Source organism: Telopea speciosissima, chromosome 6 (assembly GCF_018873765.1).
Source record: "Telopea speciosissima isolate NSW1024214 ecotype Mountain lineage chromosome 6, Tspe_v1, whole genome shotgun sequence".
NCBI lineage: Eukaryota > Viridiplantae > Streptophyta > Magnoliopsida > Proteales > Proteaceae > Telopea > Telopea speciosissima.
In genome coordinates this window covers 54,778,457-54,795,384 of record NC_057921.1, presented here as the reverse complement: position 1 = coordinate 54,795,384, position 16,928 = coordinate 54,778,457, and the positions used below count along the sequence as shown (strand labels likewise).

Genomic DNA, 16,928 nt, shown 5'->3' with positions numbered 1-16,928 from the left:
TGAAACAGATCTCATCTCAACGTGGACGTAGGCAACCTTGCCGAACCACGTAAATCTTTGTGCGCATTGTGTGATTGTGTTTGCGATTTCCATTCTTCTCTGCATCATGTTAGGTTTTACACATCAAAGATGATATCATCAAGGCTATCTGTAGCTTCTTTTTAAACCCCACCCAAAACCATAGAGTGAACCATACTTTTCTCTGTCTCATCCATAAGGAAGGTGCTTCCTCCATGTCCGATTTCAGACCCATCTCCCTTTGCAACCTCCTCTACAAATTCATAGCCAAAAAATTGGCTAATCGTCTCCAGTTGGCGGTCCCTTTCCTGGTCAGTCCTAACCAATCGACCTTCATTTCTGGCAGAAGCATTTCTTACAATATCCTCCTCTGTTCAGAAATTGTCTGAGGTTTTGACCGTAAATCCCACCCCCTGGCTGCTCTAATGAAAATTTACATCCACAAAGCCTTAACTCTCTCCGTTGGGACTTTCTTTGTGATGTCTAGACTTAGTTGTCCTCCTCCCTGTCTTTATGCTCTGGATCCACTCTTGTATCTCCTCTCCCCAATTCTCCGTCCTCGTGAATGGTTTTCCAGTTGGCTTCTTCTCCTCCTCTGTTGGTATTCGCCAAGGTTGCCCTCTATCCCCCTTCTTCTCTTTGGACCTCGAGGTTCTCTCCCGTAGTATTCAGTCCAAAACTGACCAGCTTCTTATTTCCCCCATTCCCAAATGTAAAGCCTTCAAGCTCACACATCTCACCTTTGCTGATGATCTTATGATCTTCTCCAAGGCTTCTCCCTCCTCTATCTCTTCCATCATGTCCTCCTTACACCTCTTCGAGAGTCTCTCTGGTCTCCGCATCAACCTTCTGAAATCCCACCTTTTCATAGTGGAATGCCACTATGAAAAATAGCATATGCAGCTTTGTTTATCGCAAGTGGATAAGATTGTAGCAGATCATCTGAATATCTCGATAAAATAATAGATCAGAAAAGCATGGAGAAAAAGGTATAAAACATGCTAGTGTTTCTGTTTAACAACTCAAGTAAACCTTAGAGCAACAATATTACTCTTTAACATATCTATTGAAATTTCAACATTTTACAGACTGCAGAATAAAAACAAAAAGTATATGAGGTTCTTACTCCACTCGTATCTCAGGATCAACTTCTGAGATATTAGAGCTTTTGGGAATTCGATCTAGCTGAAGGTTATTGTAGAAATCCACTAATGCCCAGATAATGGGTTCATGAATGCTAACTCTCCAACACTTGTCAGTGACCTAGAATTCCAACAAAGAGTTTTGTGAGAATATTTACTTGAAGATACAATTTTGACATATCTAAAGAATGGCAGCACTCTCAATTAAGCATTACCCGTATATAAACGTAAGGGTACACCTGGGTGCCATCTGTATTCTCATTCTTCATTGTAATATTCATTTCGAAAACTGGATGCTGCAAGTCAGTTGTTAGTTCAGGTGCCAGCAGAACAGGTATTACTGTTAGTGGCAGCTGATTATCAAGCTGCAAATAACCAAATACAAGCTTGAACCTGGCATCAACAGAGACAAGTATTAATTTAATCTTTCTTGATGATATAGCATGGCTGCAAAACTTGTGTAATGACATCATTGAAACTATTGTAGCCAAAAGCTTCTCCATTTAAAAAGGCTGAAAATTGATGAAAGATAATTTATTGACCACTGACGATCATTTACTGAAACTAGCAATCTTTCAAAATTTATCTTTGTTTCGATATATACCCTCATCTTGCTATTAGAAAGGAGGGAGGTTGAACTCCATAAGTGATGCAGGAAAATTACAAAAATGGGCTCATTTTAGTGAAAATAAGCTTTGTGCTGGGTTACATGCATGGTTCAAGATTTCGCGAAATATCGCCGATATTGGCATATTTTGGAAATCTCGACACTACCGAGACGAAATGGCCATACAAAATGAAAAAAAGTACAAATTTCGGCGAAAGTTTGTGATATTCTGGGATATTTCGGGATTACATGGCAATTGTGGATGACTACACTCGTTTCTTCTCCAAAACTATACTGTGGTCCACGTATGTCCTTCAGATAGAGAGCAATGGACGTCGAATCCAGCGGAGCATGAGTGGGGTCGATCCAGGAAAGCATAGCAATTATTACTAGGATTTGTTTTATGATAGTTGTGAGTCTTGTGAGTTGTGAGTTGTGACTTTGTGTATTGACTATTGAGTATTGAACTAATGACTTTTATGGAGTTTATGAGTTATGACTTATGAACTTATGCACTTATGACTTTATGAGTTTAAAGTTTAAATTAAAGGCTACATTTGACTTTATTTTTGTTTCATTACTTTGTTTAAATTAGTTATTATGTCTTTTAGTACTTATACAATGTGTATTTAACTATTTATACATCGGGGTCCAACCGTATACTGTCAATCAAGGGTGCAAACCCAAAACACCACTTTGAGTTCACTTTTTTGCAATATGAAGGTTTAAATGTGTTTATTTAGCTTAAATAAGGGTGCACATGAAGTATCAGGCCTTAATATGACCAAAACCCCACCGAGATGGACTGCCGAAATATGGCAGAAAAAATACCATATTTCGGCGAAATTTCAGTAAATTTCAAAAATCTCGACCTGCCTGAAATGGTGAGACGAGACGAGATCTTGAACCTTGGTTACATGTGTTGGGCATTTGATGCAAGGGGTTTGAATGTAATAGGCCACTCAAATGGGCCTAAACTACGTTAGGAGTAAGGAATATGGGATTTACTTTATTAGTGATTTTAAGAGTAATTTTGTAAATTGAATTCTATTTGAGATCCTATAGACCTATAGTTATTAGGCAATCTGGTTGGATCTTATTCTTAGTTTATACTTAGGTTTTAGAGTCCTAGTTTAAGTAGGAGTGTCAATTACAAGTCTGTTTTGGCTATTCCATGTCAGTTTAGGATTGTTAAAGAGTCAGTATATGAATTTTTTTTTGGTGAATAAAAATCATTACCAAAAACCCCAAAAGAGGGGAAAAGAGGGAGGAGGGGGGGGGGGATATACAAGGCTCAAGCCATAAGAATGCGGGCCATGAGACCAAAGGAGAGAAACATCTAAACCCCAGGAGACAACAATATGCTTGTTCCTCGGAGTATCAACAATAGGTTCTATGGGGAAGCATATGGAGCTTGAAACTGACATTGAAGGATATGGCTTTCCAAATCATGTCTAAAGAGTGAGAATTGGAGGTCCATCTTCAAAGGTTCCATTCTATCCATATGTGAGATATAGGCATATAGCAGCCCCAAATGCAAGCTTGCCAACGGTATCACAGATCGAACTTCCGGAAAACACCCTATCCAACTATTGCTAAGATCCTTGCCAATCGGATCAAGGCGGTCATTCCCTCCCTCGTTAGTCCCAACCAATCGACCTTCATCTCCGGCTGTAGCATTGTGGACAACTTAATTCTCTGCTCTGAGATCGTGAGAGGTTTTGACCACAAATCGCACTCCTCGGCAACCCTCTTAAAAATCGATCTCCACAAAGCTTTTGACTCCCTTCGTTGGAACTTCATTTGTGATGTGCTTTCCCCTTGTCTTTGTTCGCTGGATTTACGCTTGCATCTCCTCCCCCTCATTCTCTGCCCTTGTCAATGGCTCCACCGCCGGTTTTTTCCACTCCAAAGTTGGCATTCGCCAAGGCTGTCCCCTCTCCCCTTTTCTCTTCTCCCTAGCCTTGGAAGTCCTATCTAGGAGCCTTCAATCAAAAACTGATCTCCACCTTATCTCCCCTATTCCCAATTGCAAGCACATCAATCTCACCCATCTGGCCTTTGCTGATGACCTAATGATTTTCTCTAAGGCCTCCCACTCCTCTATCTCTGCCATTATGGACTCGCTCCATCTATTTGAATCCCTCTCTGGTTTTCGCATCAATCTCCTCAAATCCAAAATCTTTCTCTCTGGCATCTCTGACTCTAATAAAGAGACCCACCTTCATTTGACTGGCTTCTCTACGGTTCTCTTCCTGTTAATTACCTTGGCCTCCCCCTTATTCTTGCTAGGCTTTCGAGCCACCATTGTACTCCCATGCTTGACAACATTCGTAAGCGTCTTCAGCTTTGGAAAGAAAAGCTCCTATCATATGCTGGAAGATTTGAATGTATCCGCTCGGTCCTCCAAGCTTCCTACATCTACTGGACTGGTATCTTTAGTATCCCCAAAACCACCATCAAGGCTATAGAACGCATCTTCTGTGCTTTCCTATGGAAAGGGACTGATACTTCTAAATTCCTTCACCCTGCCAGCTGGAAGTCTATCTGCCTCCCTAAATCTGAGGGAGGTCTTAGCATCTACCGCATTCGGGACTCTAACACGGCAGGCATTCTCAAGGTTCTCTGGAAAATTTCTTCCCGCCAAGAATCTATCTGGGTCTCCTGGGTCCATTCCCATCTCCTTAAATCAAACTCCATCTGGACTGTCTCTATCCTTGCTGATTCCTCTTGGATCTGGCGTAAGATCCTCTCCCTTCGCCCCCTTACACTTCGTGTGATTTCCTCTTCCATTGCTGATGGCATCACCACTTCTCTCTGGCTTGACCCTTGGCACCCTCTGGGAGTCCTCTTTAATCTCCTCAGCCCCAGAGCGATTTATTCCTCTAGCCTCCCTAAGGCAGACACTCTCTCAACCCTCATCTCTTCTGGATCTTGGACTCCCCACCCCTCTCTCAACCCTGCCATCATCTCACAAATCTGGGCAACCCTCCCCCCTCTGCAGCCCACACTCTCCCCTTGTGCGGATAAGGTTATTTGGCTTCCCTCCTCCAGTGGTCTCTTCACCTCCTCTTCAGCCTGGACCTTCACCAGAGACCCTAGCACCTCTGTCCCTTGGCACAACCTTGTCTGGTTCAAAGACCATATCCCTCGCCACACCCTCAGTGTTTGGAGAGCCCTCAGACTTTGCCTGCCCACCCAAGCCTTCCTCATTCACCGCAATATCCCCGCCCCCCCCTCTTGTAACCTTTGCTGGAACGGCCGTGAAGACCTCCACCTCTTCTTCGCCTGCCTTTTCACATCCCCCATTTGGAAAAAAGCCCTATCCTCGATCTGGCCTCGTAGCAGAAGGATCCTGGTCTTCGACCGTGAATGGCTCTGGCTGCTCAAGACTTTTCCTAGAAACTCCATTTGTAACACTATTGGGAAGCTTGTTTTTGGCGCTACTATCCACCATATTTGGTTGGAAAGGAACCTCAAGAGATGGACTTCCAACTCTAGACTTATGATGTGATTTGGAAAGCCATCTCCTTCGATGCGTCCTCCAAGCTCAGCTGCATCCGTCAGAGAATTTTTGGACACCCCTAGTAACAGGCATATTATAATTTCTTGGGGTCTTGATGTTCACCTTATGCGGCCTTCCACCTCTGCGTAGGTTCGGTTGGCCGCCCCCCCCTCCTCCCTGTTTTTTTTTTGTTTTGTTTTATTTTCTTTTTCCCTTCTTGTATACTGGCTCTCTTTTCCCTGCCCCCTCCTCGGGTTCGGTAATATACTTATTTACCAAAAAAAAAAAACCAAAGCCATTCCCTAGCGAATGGTAGAGGTCTCCTACTATGGTGCCAAATGAAGTCTAATGTTTTCTTCCGAATTGTGAGGGATAAGGAGAGGGAGGAAAAAAAGGTGGTTAATGTTCTCATTGGCATTCCATTAAAGCACACCGGGGGGGGGGGGGGGGAGGGGACATGGATGTGGTGGTGGAGGATAAATGATTGGGTGGGGAGGCAAAGGTTAAGGGTCCTCCAAGCGTTAAAGCTATGGCGGGGGATGTGGCTTTTAAACCAGACTAAGTTAAACCGGGGGACGGGGGGGGGGGGTTGTCTGACAAAGTCCCAGGCTGACGAGGAGCTAAAAGAACCTTTAGGGGAGGGGAGCCAAATAACCTTGTCCGAGTGAGAGGGGTTTGGGGGGGGGGGGAGAGACCAAGAGCCACCAATGATGTTGTAAAGGACTCCAAGGGGATGCCAAGGGTCCAGCCAGAGGGAAATAGAAGTCCCATCAGCGATTGCAGAAGAGATGGCAGAGACAGCTAATGGACGGAGGAGAAGGATTTTGCATCAAACCCAGGAGGGGTCTGCTGGATGGGGAACGGTCCAAATGGAGTCATCTTTAAGGAGATAGGAGTAGACCCCTTGACCCAGGTAGAATCATGCTAGTTGGAGATGTTCCAGATAAGCTTGAGGATGCCAGCAATATTGAATCTCAGATCCTACAGATACCAAGATCTCCTTCGAATTTTGGGAGACAGATGGATGCTCAACTAATCAGGCGAAGGAATTTAATAGATTCCTTTCCTTTCCAAACGAAGGAGCAGAAGAGAATTCCTTTTCTTGGTATATGAATTTTTATATGTATACATACTGGCCTATGGCCTAACCCACGAATCAATGAGTAATATTATTGAGTTCTCTCCAAAATTTGGTTGTGGACTTGCAGTGCTCTTAGATGGATGCCTAAGCTCCTTGGTGGATTCCAAGGATTTCTTCAGAGGTGGTCTGGTGGATTCCTGTTTTTCCTGCCTCATTCTTCTACTTCTGTTTATTTCTTTTTCAATTTCAGTTGCTGGACTAGAACACGAGGATTCTCCAGTAGAGCCCTGATCCATTGCTTGATCATTCTCAAAATTTCCCAGCAAGTAGATCATCTTATAGGCTCACTTGACCAGGAGACCAGGTTATTCTGACCAGTTTTCTGTTAGGTATCAATTTTCCATTCTACTTCCTTAAATCTGAAATTTTGATTGTCTAATTTTCCCTGGTATTAGTGATCCTGTACTTGCAAGTCTCTTTATAATTTTCTAGTTTGGGACTGGTTTTGCTTTAACAAAAGTTACTGAATATTAGAGATATTCAGCATAGAAATAAAAATACCCATCAATCAAAACAAACACATATTAGAAGTAGCTACATGAAGAAATAAAAATGAAACCTAATAAAACATTATGATAATTCAATATAAAATTGAAATTCCAGTGCAGTATAGATGGAAGCAGTGATGTCCAATGGTAAACCAAAAAATTCTGACCTATATAATCAGAAGATACCATGCCAAAGAAATATTCATTCCATGAAAGATGAAAGAAAGCTATGAAAACTAGATATGCTTAAGTAGATAACGTTGCAGTCTTACCTGCTGGTAGTCCCACCATCATAACCAGTTGAATATGAAATAAAAACCCTCTCGAAATACAGGTATGCAAGCTCCCGTGGCCTATGGTCAATCACTGAAATTCCAAAAACGCCCAGCTCAAGTATAACTTCTACAGGAGCAGTATCAACCTGTTTGTTTTTTTGGCTACAAGATATGCCCCAATTTCCAATAGTTGGTAGGACTTCATTTTGTGCTAGTGAGTTTGACTCTGATGACATGCCTTCAGTGAATCTAGCAACCTTGATAACGCTCATTTCTACAATATGAAGCTGTACTCCTGGTGCTCTCTCATCTGCAGAATATATACCTGCCTTATCCAAGCTGAACTTTTGGACAGATATATTATTGCCGCTCTTGATTTCAGCATCAATTTGTTTCTCTCCATACGGATCTTCCCAAGAGAAATTTGTAGTTGCCAGGGGTTCTAACTGGATCCAGGCATTATCATCTAACCCAGATTGGCGTATCCTGATTGTCTTGCTCACTGTTCTGTTCTCCATTCTGCCAATGCAGAGTGAGTTTTATTTTATTTTTTGGTAAAATATAAACCAGATCTTTATTCGTAAAATTACATATCTCAATGCACTTATAAAGGTAGATGCAAAAGAACGTACCTGATAGGAACTTTTTTAGATCCTAAACGGAATACAACTACAAAACGTGATTCTTCCTCATAACCTCGAATTTCTGTCCTCACAAATCTTCTGGAACCATTATGCTTCCTCAAAACCAAAAAGATGGTGTCCTCTTTTGCAATTTCAACAGGAAAACACCATTCTGTATCTTCCAATCGAACCTAAGAATCATGATATACATTGTAAGTAATATGATTAACTGAGCGCACATGGTACTCCTCATCCACAATATTTGAGCATAGTTGTTAAGGCGTCCATGCACATTTCAGGGTCCAAGGTGGGCTTTCGCCTTATTGTATGTAGGAAAGGCAACCGCATTTAGTGACCGGGGCGTCGCCTTGGCCTGTCTTGTGACCTGGGAGGACACCTTAAAGAATTGTGTGCATTTTTTTTATTTTTATATTATAAGAAATAGATTCTGTTTTGAATCCTCTTATTGGTTTGTGTACAAGATTATGAAGCATTGTGATATATGCAATCATGCTTAATGCATACATATATAGTTCTATAATTTTGTTTCTTAATTATATCCTATTATGTTAGTTATTGCTTTGTTTTTTTGATATGCTTTGTTTATTTATTATATGTCGGTTTTCTCATATTAAGACATTACTAGCAAAATTATACCACATTGCATTGGTATGGCTTCTATGTTGATTCTTGACGTGGTTAAAATATTAATGTAGCACATAAGTATAATTATATCATTGCCATACAGCCTATACTACATATAATGCATGCCTAGGCGCTCCCCCGCCTTCGATCACCTTGACAACTATGTATTTGAGAGAGTTTTCAAGGTAAACAAGTATAGTTAACTCTATTTTGGCCGTAACAACAAAAAATTTGTTTTCTTTCTTCCCTGTTGCTATCCTCGATAGTATCAACTATGTTCAGCTATACTTCTAATATTATTGGGATGTGCAACAGAACAATTTCCTATGTATTGGTTTCTCCAATTTATGATTTGCAGTTGGTCATAGTAAGAATGAGTTTAAATTTATTACCTGCCCTTGCTCCATAATAAAGTCCGAGTAGTTAGAAATGTTTATCTTATTTTGCAAGCAGGTAAATGATTTTTTTTTTTGTGATTTTGCATTTTTCACACAATTCTGATTTTAAAGAATTTTATTATATATAAAAATGGGAAAATTAAACTTGATCTGAATTTTTCTTTATAAAAAATTTCAATGCTTTTAATGTTTGTTGTCTTTCAGATAATAAATTGAAAGAATAAAGGTCTTGACTTGAACAGAGACTCAACAATCATCGAGATCGAAGGATGGGAGGTAACAGTGAACAAAAATGAAAAAGATTAGTTGATTACATTATGTAAGGAGGTTCAGTTTTCAGGTTTTTCTGCTGTTAATGGCCACCAGCGATTCTTCACCGGTGGTCCACGGTGTTCCGGTCACTTCTCCTGACCAGGCTATGGTGGGGAATATGCAACGAAGCGACCAGAACCACTCGTGGGCCGCCTGTTTCCTATAGGGAATGCACGCCAGGGGCAGGACTCAATCCCTTTCTTTGAACCTGAGGTAATGAATGGGAAGAAGGTTGCTTGCTGTACCAATGAGGAATTGGTGGAAAGGATTGATGGGAATCCACTCTGGTTGGTTATGTTTTTGGCCCAAGACCATCTTTCGCTACTATGAAGCGATTTGTTCGTGAAAAATGGGCGCATGTTGGGGTGGTAGAAGTTTATGGTCTCGAGAGCGGCATCTTCATCTTCAACTTCCAGGTTGCTGATTTATGCCGACAAATATTGATTGAATGACCATGGACTGCAAGTCCCCTGATTCTACGCCCTTGGTCTCCTACTATCTCTCTCTCAAAAAAAGAGGAATCCCAATCCCACTTTGGGTTCGTCTCTATGGCCTAAATTTACATTTCTGGGGTGCACGCGGCTTGGGGAAAATTGCCAGCGTCTTAGGCAAGCCGATATGCACGGATAGACGGACTTCACTGAGGGAGCGCCTATCCTTTACTCGCTTTTGTGTCATGATCAAGGCAGAGGATGGTCTCCCATCTAGCATTCCAATCATGCTCGATGACGGCTCTGTGGTAGAACAATCAGTTGAATACGATTGGGCCCTCCATTGTGCAGTGCTTGCAAGGTCTTTGGCCACTGTGATCGTGCCTGTCCGATGGATACTAATGAACAGGTCAGGAAGGCAGACTCAGCACCTGTAACTGACACCCCAATGGTAGACTCGCAATGGCAATCAGCATTGCGGTGTCGTAACAAAGGGAAACACCCTATGCCGGCAGAATTTGATAATGGTTTTTGTTCTGATGCTCTGCCAGTATCTGACAAGCATGGGGCTTCATCCTTGCGACAGCCTGTGGCCGAACAGGGTGGTGGCTCCTCCGTTGGAACCATAGCGGTTCAACCACCGGGGAGTGGCATAGGCGGCGAGTTGGTTAACTGTCGCACGAAGGTGGTGAATGTAGTCGTGCCAATGGGAGAGACTGAGAATCCTGGCCAGGGTACATCCTTGCCACGTAGCCCTACACTTTCGGTTGGCTCACCGAAAACTTCTACATGCAACTGCCACTCCAGTCCCCCCATCTCTCACGCAATTGGACTCCTCTACTTCCGCCTGCCACTACTGCTGTGTGCGCCCTACACACAAGCAAAGCGGAATGTACCTCCTTACCCCTACCTGAGTGCCTTGCCCGAGCGGGGGTAAGGTGGTACTTTCCGCGGCACTTGTGTGTGGGTCTGTGGGGTCACACGGCAGTACCGGGCAGGCGGGAGTAGAGGAGTCGGATCCTCTCTCACGTCTCTCAGCCTAACTCTCCTTCATTAATGGGGGGTTCTCCCATGCCACTCAACCGTTCCAATACACAACGAGCAGGTTCATCTAAACCTGGGCGTGTCGAAAGAAATGGAGCCCCAGGACGTGAGAAACCTGCAGATGGAAATAAGTCTGCACTTGCAATTATAAAATCCTTGGATGGTGGCACTGGAACCCGGTGAATGATGGCAACCATTTTGCAGCACTGCAGGGTATTGAATCGGCTCTCGTTGGAGAAGTAGAAGGGCATGTTACAGTGGATGCTCGTGAACGTGATCTGAGTCTGGGGAGGGGTACCCCTGTGCACAACCCCAAACCCATCAGGATAGGAGCATGGAACACAAGGGGTCTCAATGATCCTGGCCGACGTAGAGCCGTGATAGATTGGGCATCTACAAATAAACTTGCTTTCTTTGGCCTTGTGGAGACCCGAGTAAAACCAAGGAATTTTGGTTCTGTTGTGCGCATGTTTGGTGCTCATTGTGCTGACTTTCTAGCTGGGTTTGTACAGTCTTCCCAGGAAGTAAGTCTCTGTATAGATAGCCTTCCTGAGGCTCTAACCGCTATGTTATGGGAAGATGCCTCAGGAAGGAAATTCTTTAGGTTGTAAGTAATTTTATACTATATCAATATACACTCTCCTTTATCCAAAAAACAGTGAACCAAAATTACAAAACTATTTTGTATAGAGAAGAATGAATTTGTAAAATGAAGGACGTAAGAATTTGACTTACCTGGAGTTTATCAGGCCCCACTGTTTCATGATATACAAATGAGACTCTTGAGTCAGATGCACGTAAGATCTTGGGTTCATCGTCACTGCTTAGCTTGACAAACATGTTTTGACCAAGCCTGTTTGTGAATGTCATGAACGGCCGGACAGAAATTACCTAAAAAAACAAGTTCTAAATGCATCATTTTTCCACGATGAGTCTCCCAAAGATAAGGCTGTGTACATTATGACTCTTTCCACAGTGGCAGGAGCCTCGTGCACTGGGTATGCCTTTTTTTTTAAGTCTCCCAAAGATATGAAGTTTCATAACTACCTTTGTAGGAATTGATTGATAGGGGCATGGTTTTGAGGAGATAAAGAGCCGGATGCAGTTACCATCGGCATCATAAGCAAAAAGATCCATTGAACCATCCTGGGAGGGGGAGGAAGAGATAAAGAAACTTCATAATCTGGTCACCTCTTTACAGATGAAAAAAAAAAAAAAGGGGATATTAAATTCAGGATGAAACCAACCAGGTCACCAAGAGGAGAAAGGTCTCTAACAAGTCCAAAGTGTTCTTTGCCTGATTGACTTATAGACACTGAAAGGCCAAGAAGTTTAAAGTTTAGTGCAGAATCGATGGTATGTCCTTCAAACATTTCCTCTTCAGTGATCTCCTCAATGATTACTTCATTGCTCTGCTTTGAAGAGAATGGGAAGAGATTCCGTTTTTGTCGCTTCCCTGATATATCCACTAGCCTGTATTTAAGGGGAGGACATCTGGCACTTGCAATCCAGTAAGGAGCATAGACTCTAACAACCTCTGCCACAATATGCTCTTCTTTATCTGGGTTGTGTTCAAGAATGACATGAACAATCCTGGAGAACAACAGTTGTTACACATGGAATGGAAGGTGAAAGAAGAAAAAAGAGATAAGAAATAAATTTGCACAGCATGTGTTGTTCATAGCAAACCTTCCAGAAAATGAACTTCTTAAACTTATTGTTTTGGATGGAACCTTGCTGGGATGGGATATGAGAACAGCTTCCTGAAATGAACAAAAAAAAAAAAATGTGAGAAGAAATATGCACTGTACTAGTGAAAAAAAAGGAAAAGAAAAGAGAGAAATATTGTAGCACTGGGAGAGAGAAGATTTTACTTAAGAGCTTACATGCATTGGCAGCCATCCTCTTTGTGGAAGCAGTGAAAAGTACAAAGGGTTTCTCAGGTCAGCATTGTAAATCTTTACAGTTTCTCCAGAAAGAAAAACTCCTTGAGAGCAGCGACTGAACTGACCACTTGCTTGCCTCTCAAGAACAGAAAATTCTGCTGCTAGGGGAAGAAAATTAACAATGGATAGTGGGGATTTAATCACGATATTCCAATCTTGAATGGAGTCTGAATGAATATCTTTCTCAAGTTCTGTCGCTTGTATGCTCAAACAGAACCACAATCCTGACCCATTATTTGAAGAGCTATTTTTTATTTGGGTGCAGCACAAAAGTTTCTCAGATCCAGTGAGAGTTGATACACACACTTCCAACACTCCATTAGGTTGACCAGAAGCCTCTGACTGATCATGCCTATCAACAACTGAACTCCAAGAGTATTCATCAGGATCATTGACATTCCATGGTCTTATCTGCAGCATGTACAATCCAGGATGTGTCACACATGAAAGAGGAAGAGGAATTCTATCTCCAGGTTTCAATAACCCAACTGATATTTTCTGCTTTACATAATTGGAGATGAATTTCCTATTCCTTATCCATCTCCTTTGCCTCGCATAGTTAACAAATTTTAAATGATTACAGGACCCGGGCCACTTTAAGTGTTCAAGCTCTGGAGCATAAACCCAGCCATCAGCAGTGTTCACCGATGCATTATCAACATGCCAATCATCAACCCATTCCCAACCTGATGGCAAATCAACTCCAGAAATTTCCTGTATAATATGAGGAGTTAAAGATAACCTATTTAATAATCAAACTGAATCAATTTATGGAAAGTACAGAATCTGTGTGTGTAAACTATGACCTGTCCGATCCATAGTACCAGTATCCAGCAGGTACATAACGGATTCAGTATGGAATACTTAATTTTTCTTAGGGCCAACCATATTTAACTTCTGTTGAAATTAGAAGACACAAAACAATCATATCTGATCAAGAAATCAATCAAATCATTTGATGCTACATTTGATATTGAGATTGTTTAGGATAAGAAGTCTCATAAATAGTTGTCAAGGCGTGGCCTAGGAGTCCAGGTGCCCCTTTCTGGACAATGCCTTGGTCACCTATGTGCCTTTTTGTGTCGCCTAGTTGCCTTGACAACTATGCTCTCATATATACTTCTATGTGTTAACACTTATTGACATCAATTATCAATACTATCTTGTCTACCAATTTTAACTACAAAGGTATCAGTTGTGAAGTAAAGAACCATGTACGCACATTGGGTTACCAACTCCAGTGTTTTAAACCCCTAAATGTATAGATAGAATAGATAAAAGAAGGAAAGCAAGAAACAAGGGATAAGCGAGTAAGCTAATGCCTCACATTGTGCATTTTATATTGTCCATATTGGGAAGGTTTGAGTTTTCAACAGGATAGGTCATTTCGAATCATGTTTAAATTAAAATATTTCGTCGAAAATGGTCGAATTGGGTAAAAGTTTGGAAATGAGGGCTAATAAGCGAAATATAAATAATTTGCAATGAAACTTTAGGGAATGCTTGTTTAAGCATAAATACACATGTATGAATGATTGCATGTGACAAAAAAGAACACCCAAAGTAGTAGTTTGGTTTTGCATCCTATTTTACTAGTGTATGTATTCAAACATTGCTCAAAACTAGTAAAAGAATTGAATGAAGAAAATAAGTTTTAGGGACTTACCTCTTTCCCAAAGTTCCAACCCAAATGTCTCTTTGCAATCTTGTCGTGAGAGTTAAGATGAGTTTGGGAGAGGTTTGAATCTCCACATATTTGTAAATTATTGAACAGGCATGAAGCATTCTAGAAATTTCAACTCATTTCCCTAATTTCGATAATTTTGAATAATTTCAACTCGTAATTTGATATTTTGTATGGAAGAATGCGACATTTCGGTTATTTCTACAAAAATTTTGACATCTCAATCATTTTTTTTTTAAAGAACCCGAATATTACCTGAGACCCGGGCCAGCCCCTAGAGTTTTATTAAAATCAAATCAATGTGAAAAAGAATACAAGGGGGGGACGTGCCGCCTTACCCCAACCCGAAAAACCATGTCTCTCAACTGCCACTGGGCTCAAACCCATACAAGCGTGAAACTAAAAGAAAGGGTCTAATTTCTGAGGACAGGCAAACTGGCCCTGTCCTCCCACAGAATACGCTGCAGGCCCTCGGGTGGCTGGCTGCCAAAGTGGAAAACAGTAGAAGTCCTGGTCTCACAAGCAAGATTGGCCAGCCAGTCTGCTGCCCTGTTGCTTTCCGTGAATGCAATGGATATGAGAGGCCGAGTAGAACGCAACTAAACCATCGCCACCTGGAACCAGTACCAACCCCTCCAAATAGTGCACCTCTTATGGTTGATCATTCTGACCGTGGTAGTTGAGTCTGAATTGACCACAAAATCTGCGAGTCCCAGATAGTGGCACAGCTTCAAGCCATCCCTTAGAGCTCTCAATTCAACTACCAAATTAGTGCAATCCCCATAAAAGCTGGAGAAGGCTGCCACAACACCCCTCTCTCTATTTCTTATAACCCCACCGCCCCCTCCAATGCCCGGGTTGCCCTTACGGGCACCATCTACATTGAGCTTAACCGTGGCAAAGGGGGGACACCAATAAACAAGAATGGGACGTTTCAACCTGATAGACGGTTCCGAAAGACCCAAGCAAAGAAGAGTTAACCTTTCTCTGTGAGAACCCGAGCGTCTAAGCCTGGAAGGATACGGGATGTCCTTCACCCAGGCTTTAATGCTCACGATGATAGAACATGCGGCCCGCCTTTTTTCTCCATGCCTTCTGTTATTTCTTTCTTTCCAGAGCTCCCACACTATTAGAGAGGGGAGGAGCCCTGTAATGTAGGCACAAAGGCTTTTACCACTCGCCATTCCTTGCCACAGAAGAATCCGGCTCCTGGCATCCTATGAAGAGACTATCCCGATATCAAAGACTGGGGAAAAGAAACCCCAAACCTTCTTTGCAGTGCCTCCAGCTAGCAGGCAGTGGTCAGTTGTTTCTCTCCTGGGATTTCTGCAACAGACAAACTTGGACACTAGGGGGATCCCTACAGCCATCAAAGATTCATCAGTAGGAATTTTTCCATTGAGGAGCTGCCGAGTAAATAAGGCAATCTTCGTGGGTAAAGACTAGTTCCAGACCCACTTAGAATAAGAAACCTCCGTTGACCTTCTCCACACTTCATTCCAGGCTGATTTGGTGGAAAATAGACCGTCACTAGACGGAGTCCAAACCAGCACATCATCCCTCTCACCTAAGGCGAAATTGCCACCTGTGATGCTGAGCCTAACCACATCCGAGTCAATCAGGTCCAGAACGGACTGTCTCCACGATCCATCCTCCTCCAGAGCATCCCTGACTTGCAAGGCCGTGTCAGCCTATAGAGCATTGTCCACATAGTCAATCAATGGGCCAACCCCTACCTAATTATCCAACCAGAATGAAATTTTGCCAACCCCAATCAACCACCTTGACTTGGTAAGGATGATGTCCCTATGCGCCAGAGTGTTCCTCCAAGACTTCGAACCCATCCTGCTCAGATCAGCCAACACAATATGATTGTTTTTAAAGAATTTCGCTCTGAAGAAATCACTCCAATATAAACCTTTAAGCCTTAAGACCAGGCCAAAATCCTCCCGAAGCCTAATTCCCAACCCCCCTCATTCAAAGGTCTGCTAACCTTCTGCCAACTCACCCAGTGCCTGCGCTTCCCCCACTCTGAGCTTCCCCACAAGAAATCAGCAAATATTCCATAAATCCGTCCAAGGACTGCCTTTGGCAGATCTAGAGTAGCAAGCAAATGGGTGGGGATCGATGAGAGCACATGTTTCAAGAGTGTGACCCATCTACCAGACGATAGAAGCTTACCTTGCCAACCTGCCACCTTGTTCCTTATTTTGCCAACTAAGTCATCAAAGAAATATATTTTTAATCTTCCAGAGTGGAGAGGGGCCCCCAGATAAGTTATAGGGAGTGCCCTTCTAGTGAACCCTGTAACCGATCCTACCATCCGAGCTCTAGCTGCAGAGACCCTATCCCCCAACAAAAAACAACTTTTTTGTTTATTAACCAATTGGCCAGAGAAGCCTTCGTAACTGCTGAGGAAGCCCAAAATTTGTTTGAGAGATTGCTTTAGCCCTTTGGTAAAAATAATAGTATCATTTGCAAACAAATAGTGCGTCACACCAGGACACCCTCTGGGTAGTTGGAAGTAAGCAGCACGGCCTTCAGTAAAAAGATTTTTAATACCCCTGCTCAAGACCTCTTTAACCAAAATAAACAGGGCACGACATAAAGGACCCCCTTGCCTCAAACCCCTAGTAGACTTGAAAAATCTTGAAGAGCTGCCCCCCAAA

At 42.5% G+C, this 16,928-nt stretch overlaps 1 protein-coding gene across 2 annotated transcripts in view; it reads right to left on the bottom strand.

Annotated features, from left to right (window-relative positions):
- LOC122664096 overlaps positions 1-16,928 on the bottom strand; it is a 236,003-nt gene that overhangs the window by 26,913 nt on the left and 192,162 nt on the right. The window contains exons 47-55 of one of the 2 annotated variants that reach the window (XM_043859785.1): positions 12,516-13,289; positions 12,319-12,392; positions 11,877-12,222; positions 11,677-11,775; positions 11,365-11,520; positions 7,809-7,990; positions 7,174-7,695; positions 1,376-1,553; positions 1,145-1,281 (exon numbers count right to left, since the gene is read on the bottom strand). In XM_043859785.1, coding sequence (XP_043715720.1) covers positions 1,145-1,281; positions 1,376-1,553; positions 7,174-7,695; positions 7,809-7,990; positions 11,365-11,520; positions 11,677-11,775; positions 11,877-12,222; positions 12,319-12,392; positions 12,516-13,289 — 2,468 coding nt within the window. Of the gene's footprint in view, positions 1-1,144; positions 1,282-1,375; positions 1,554-7,173; positions 7,696-7,808; positions 7,991-11,364; positions 11,521-11,676; positions 11,776-11,876; positions 12,223-12,318; positions 12,393-12,515; positions 13,298-16,928 lie in introns of both variants that reach the window. The other variant, XM_043859784.1, reaches the window with a different exon arrangement.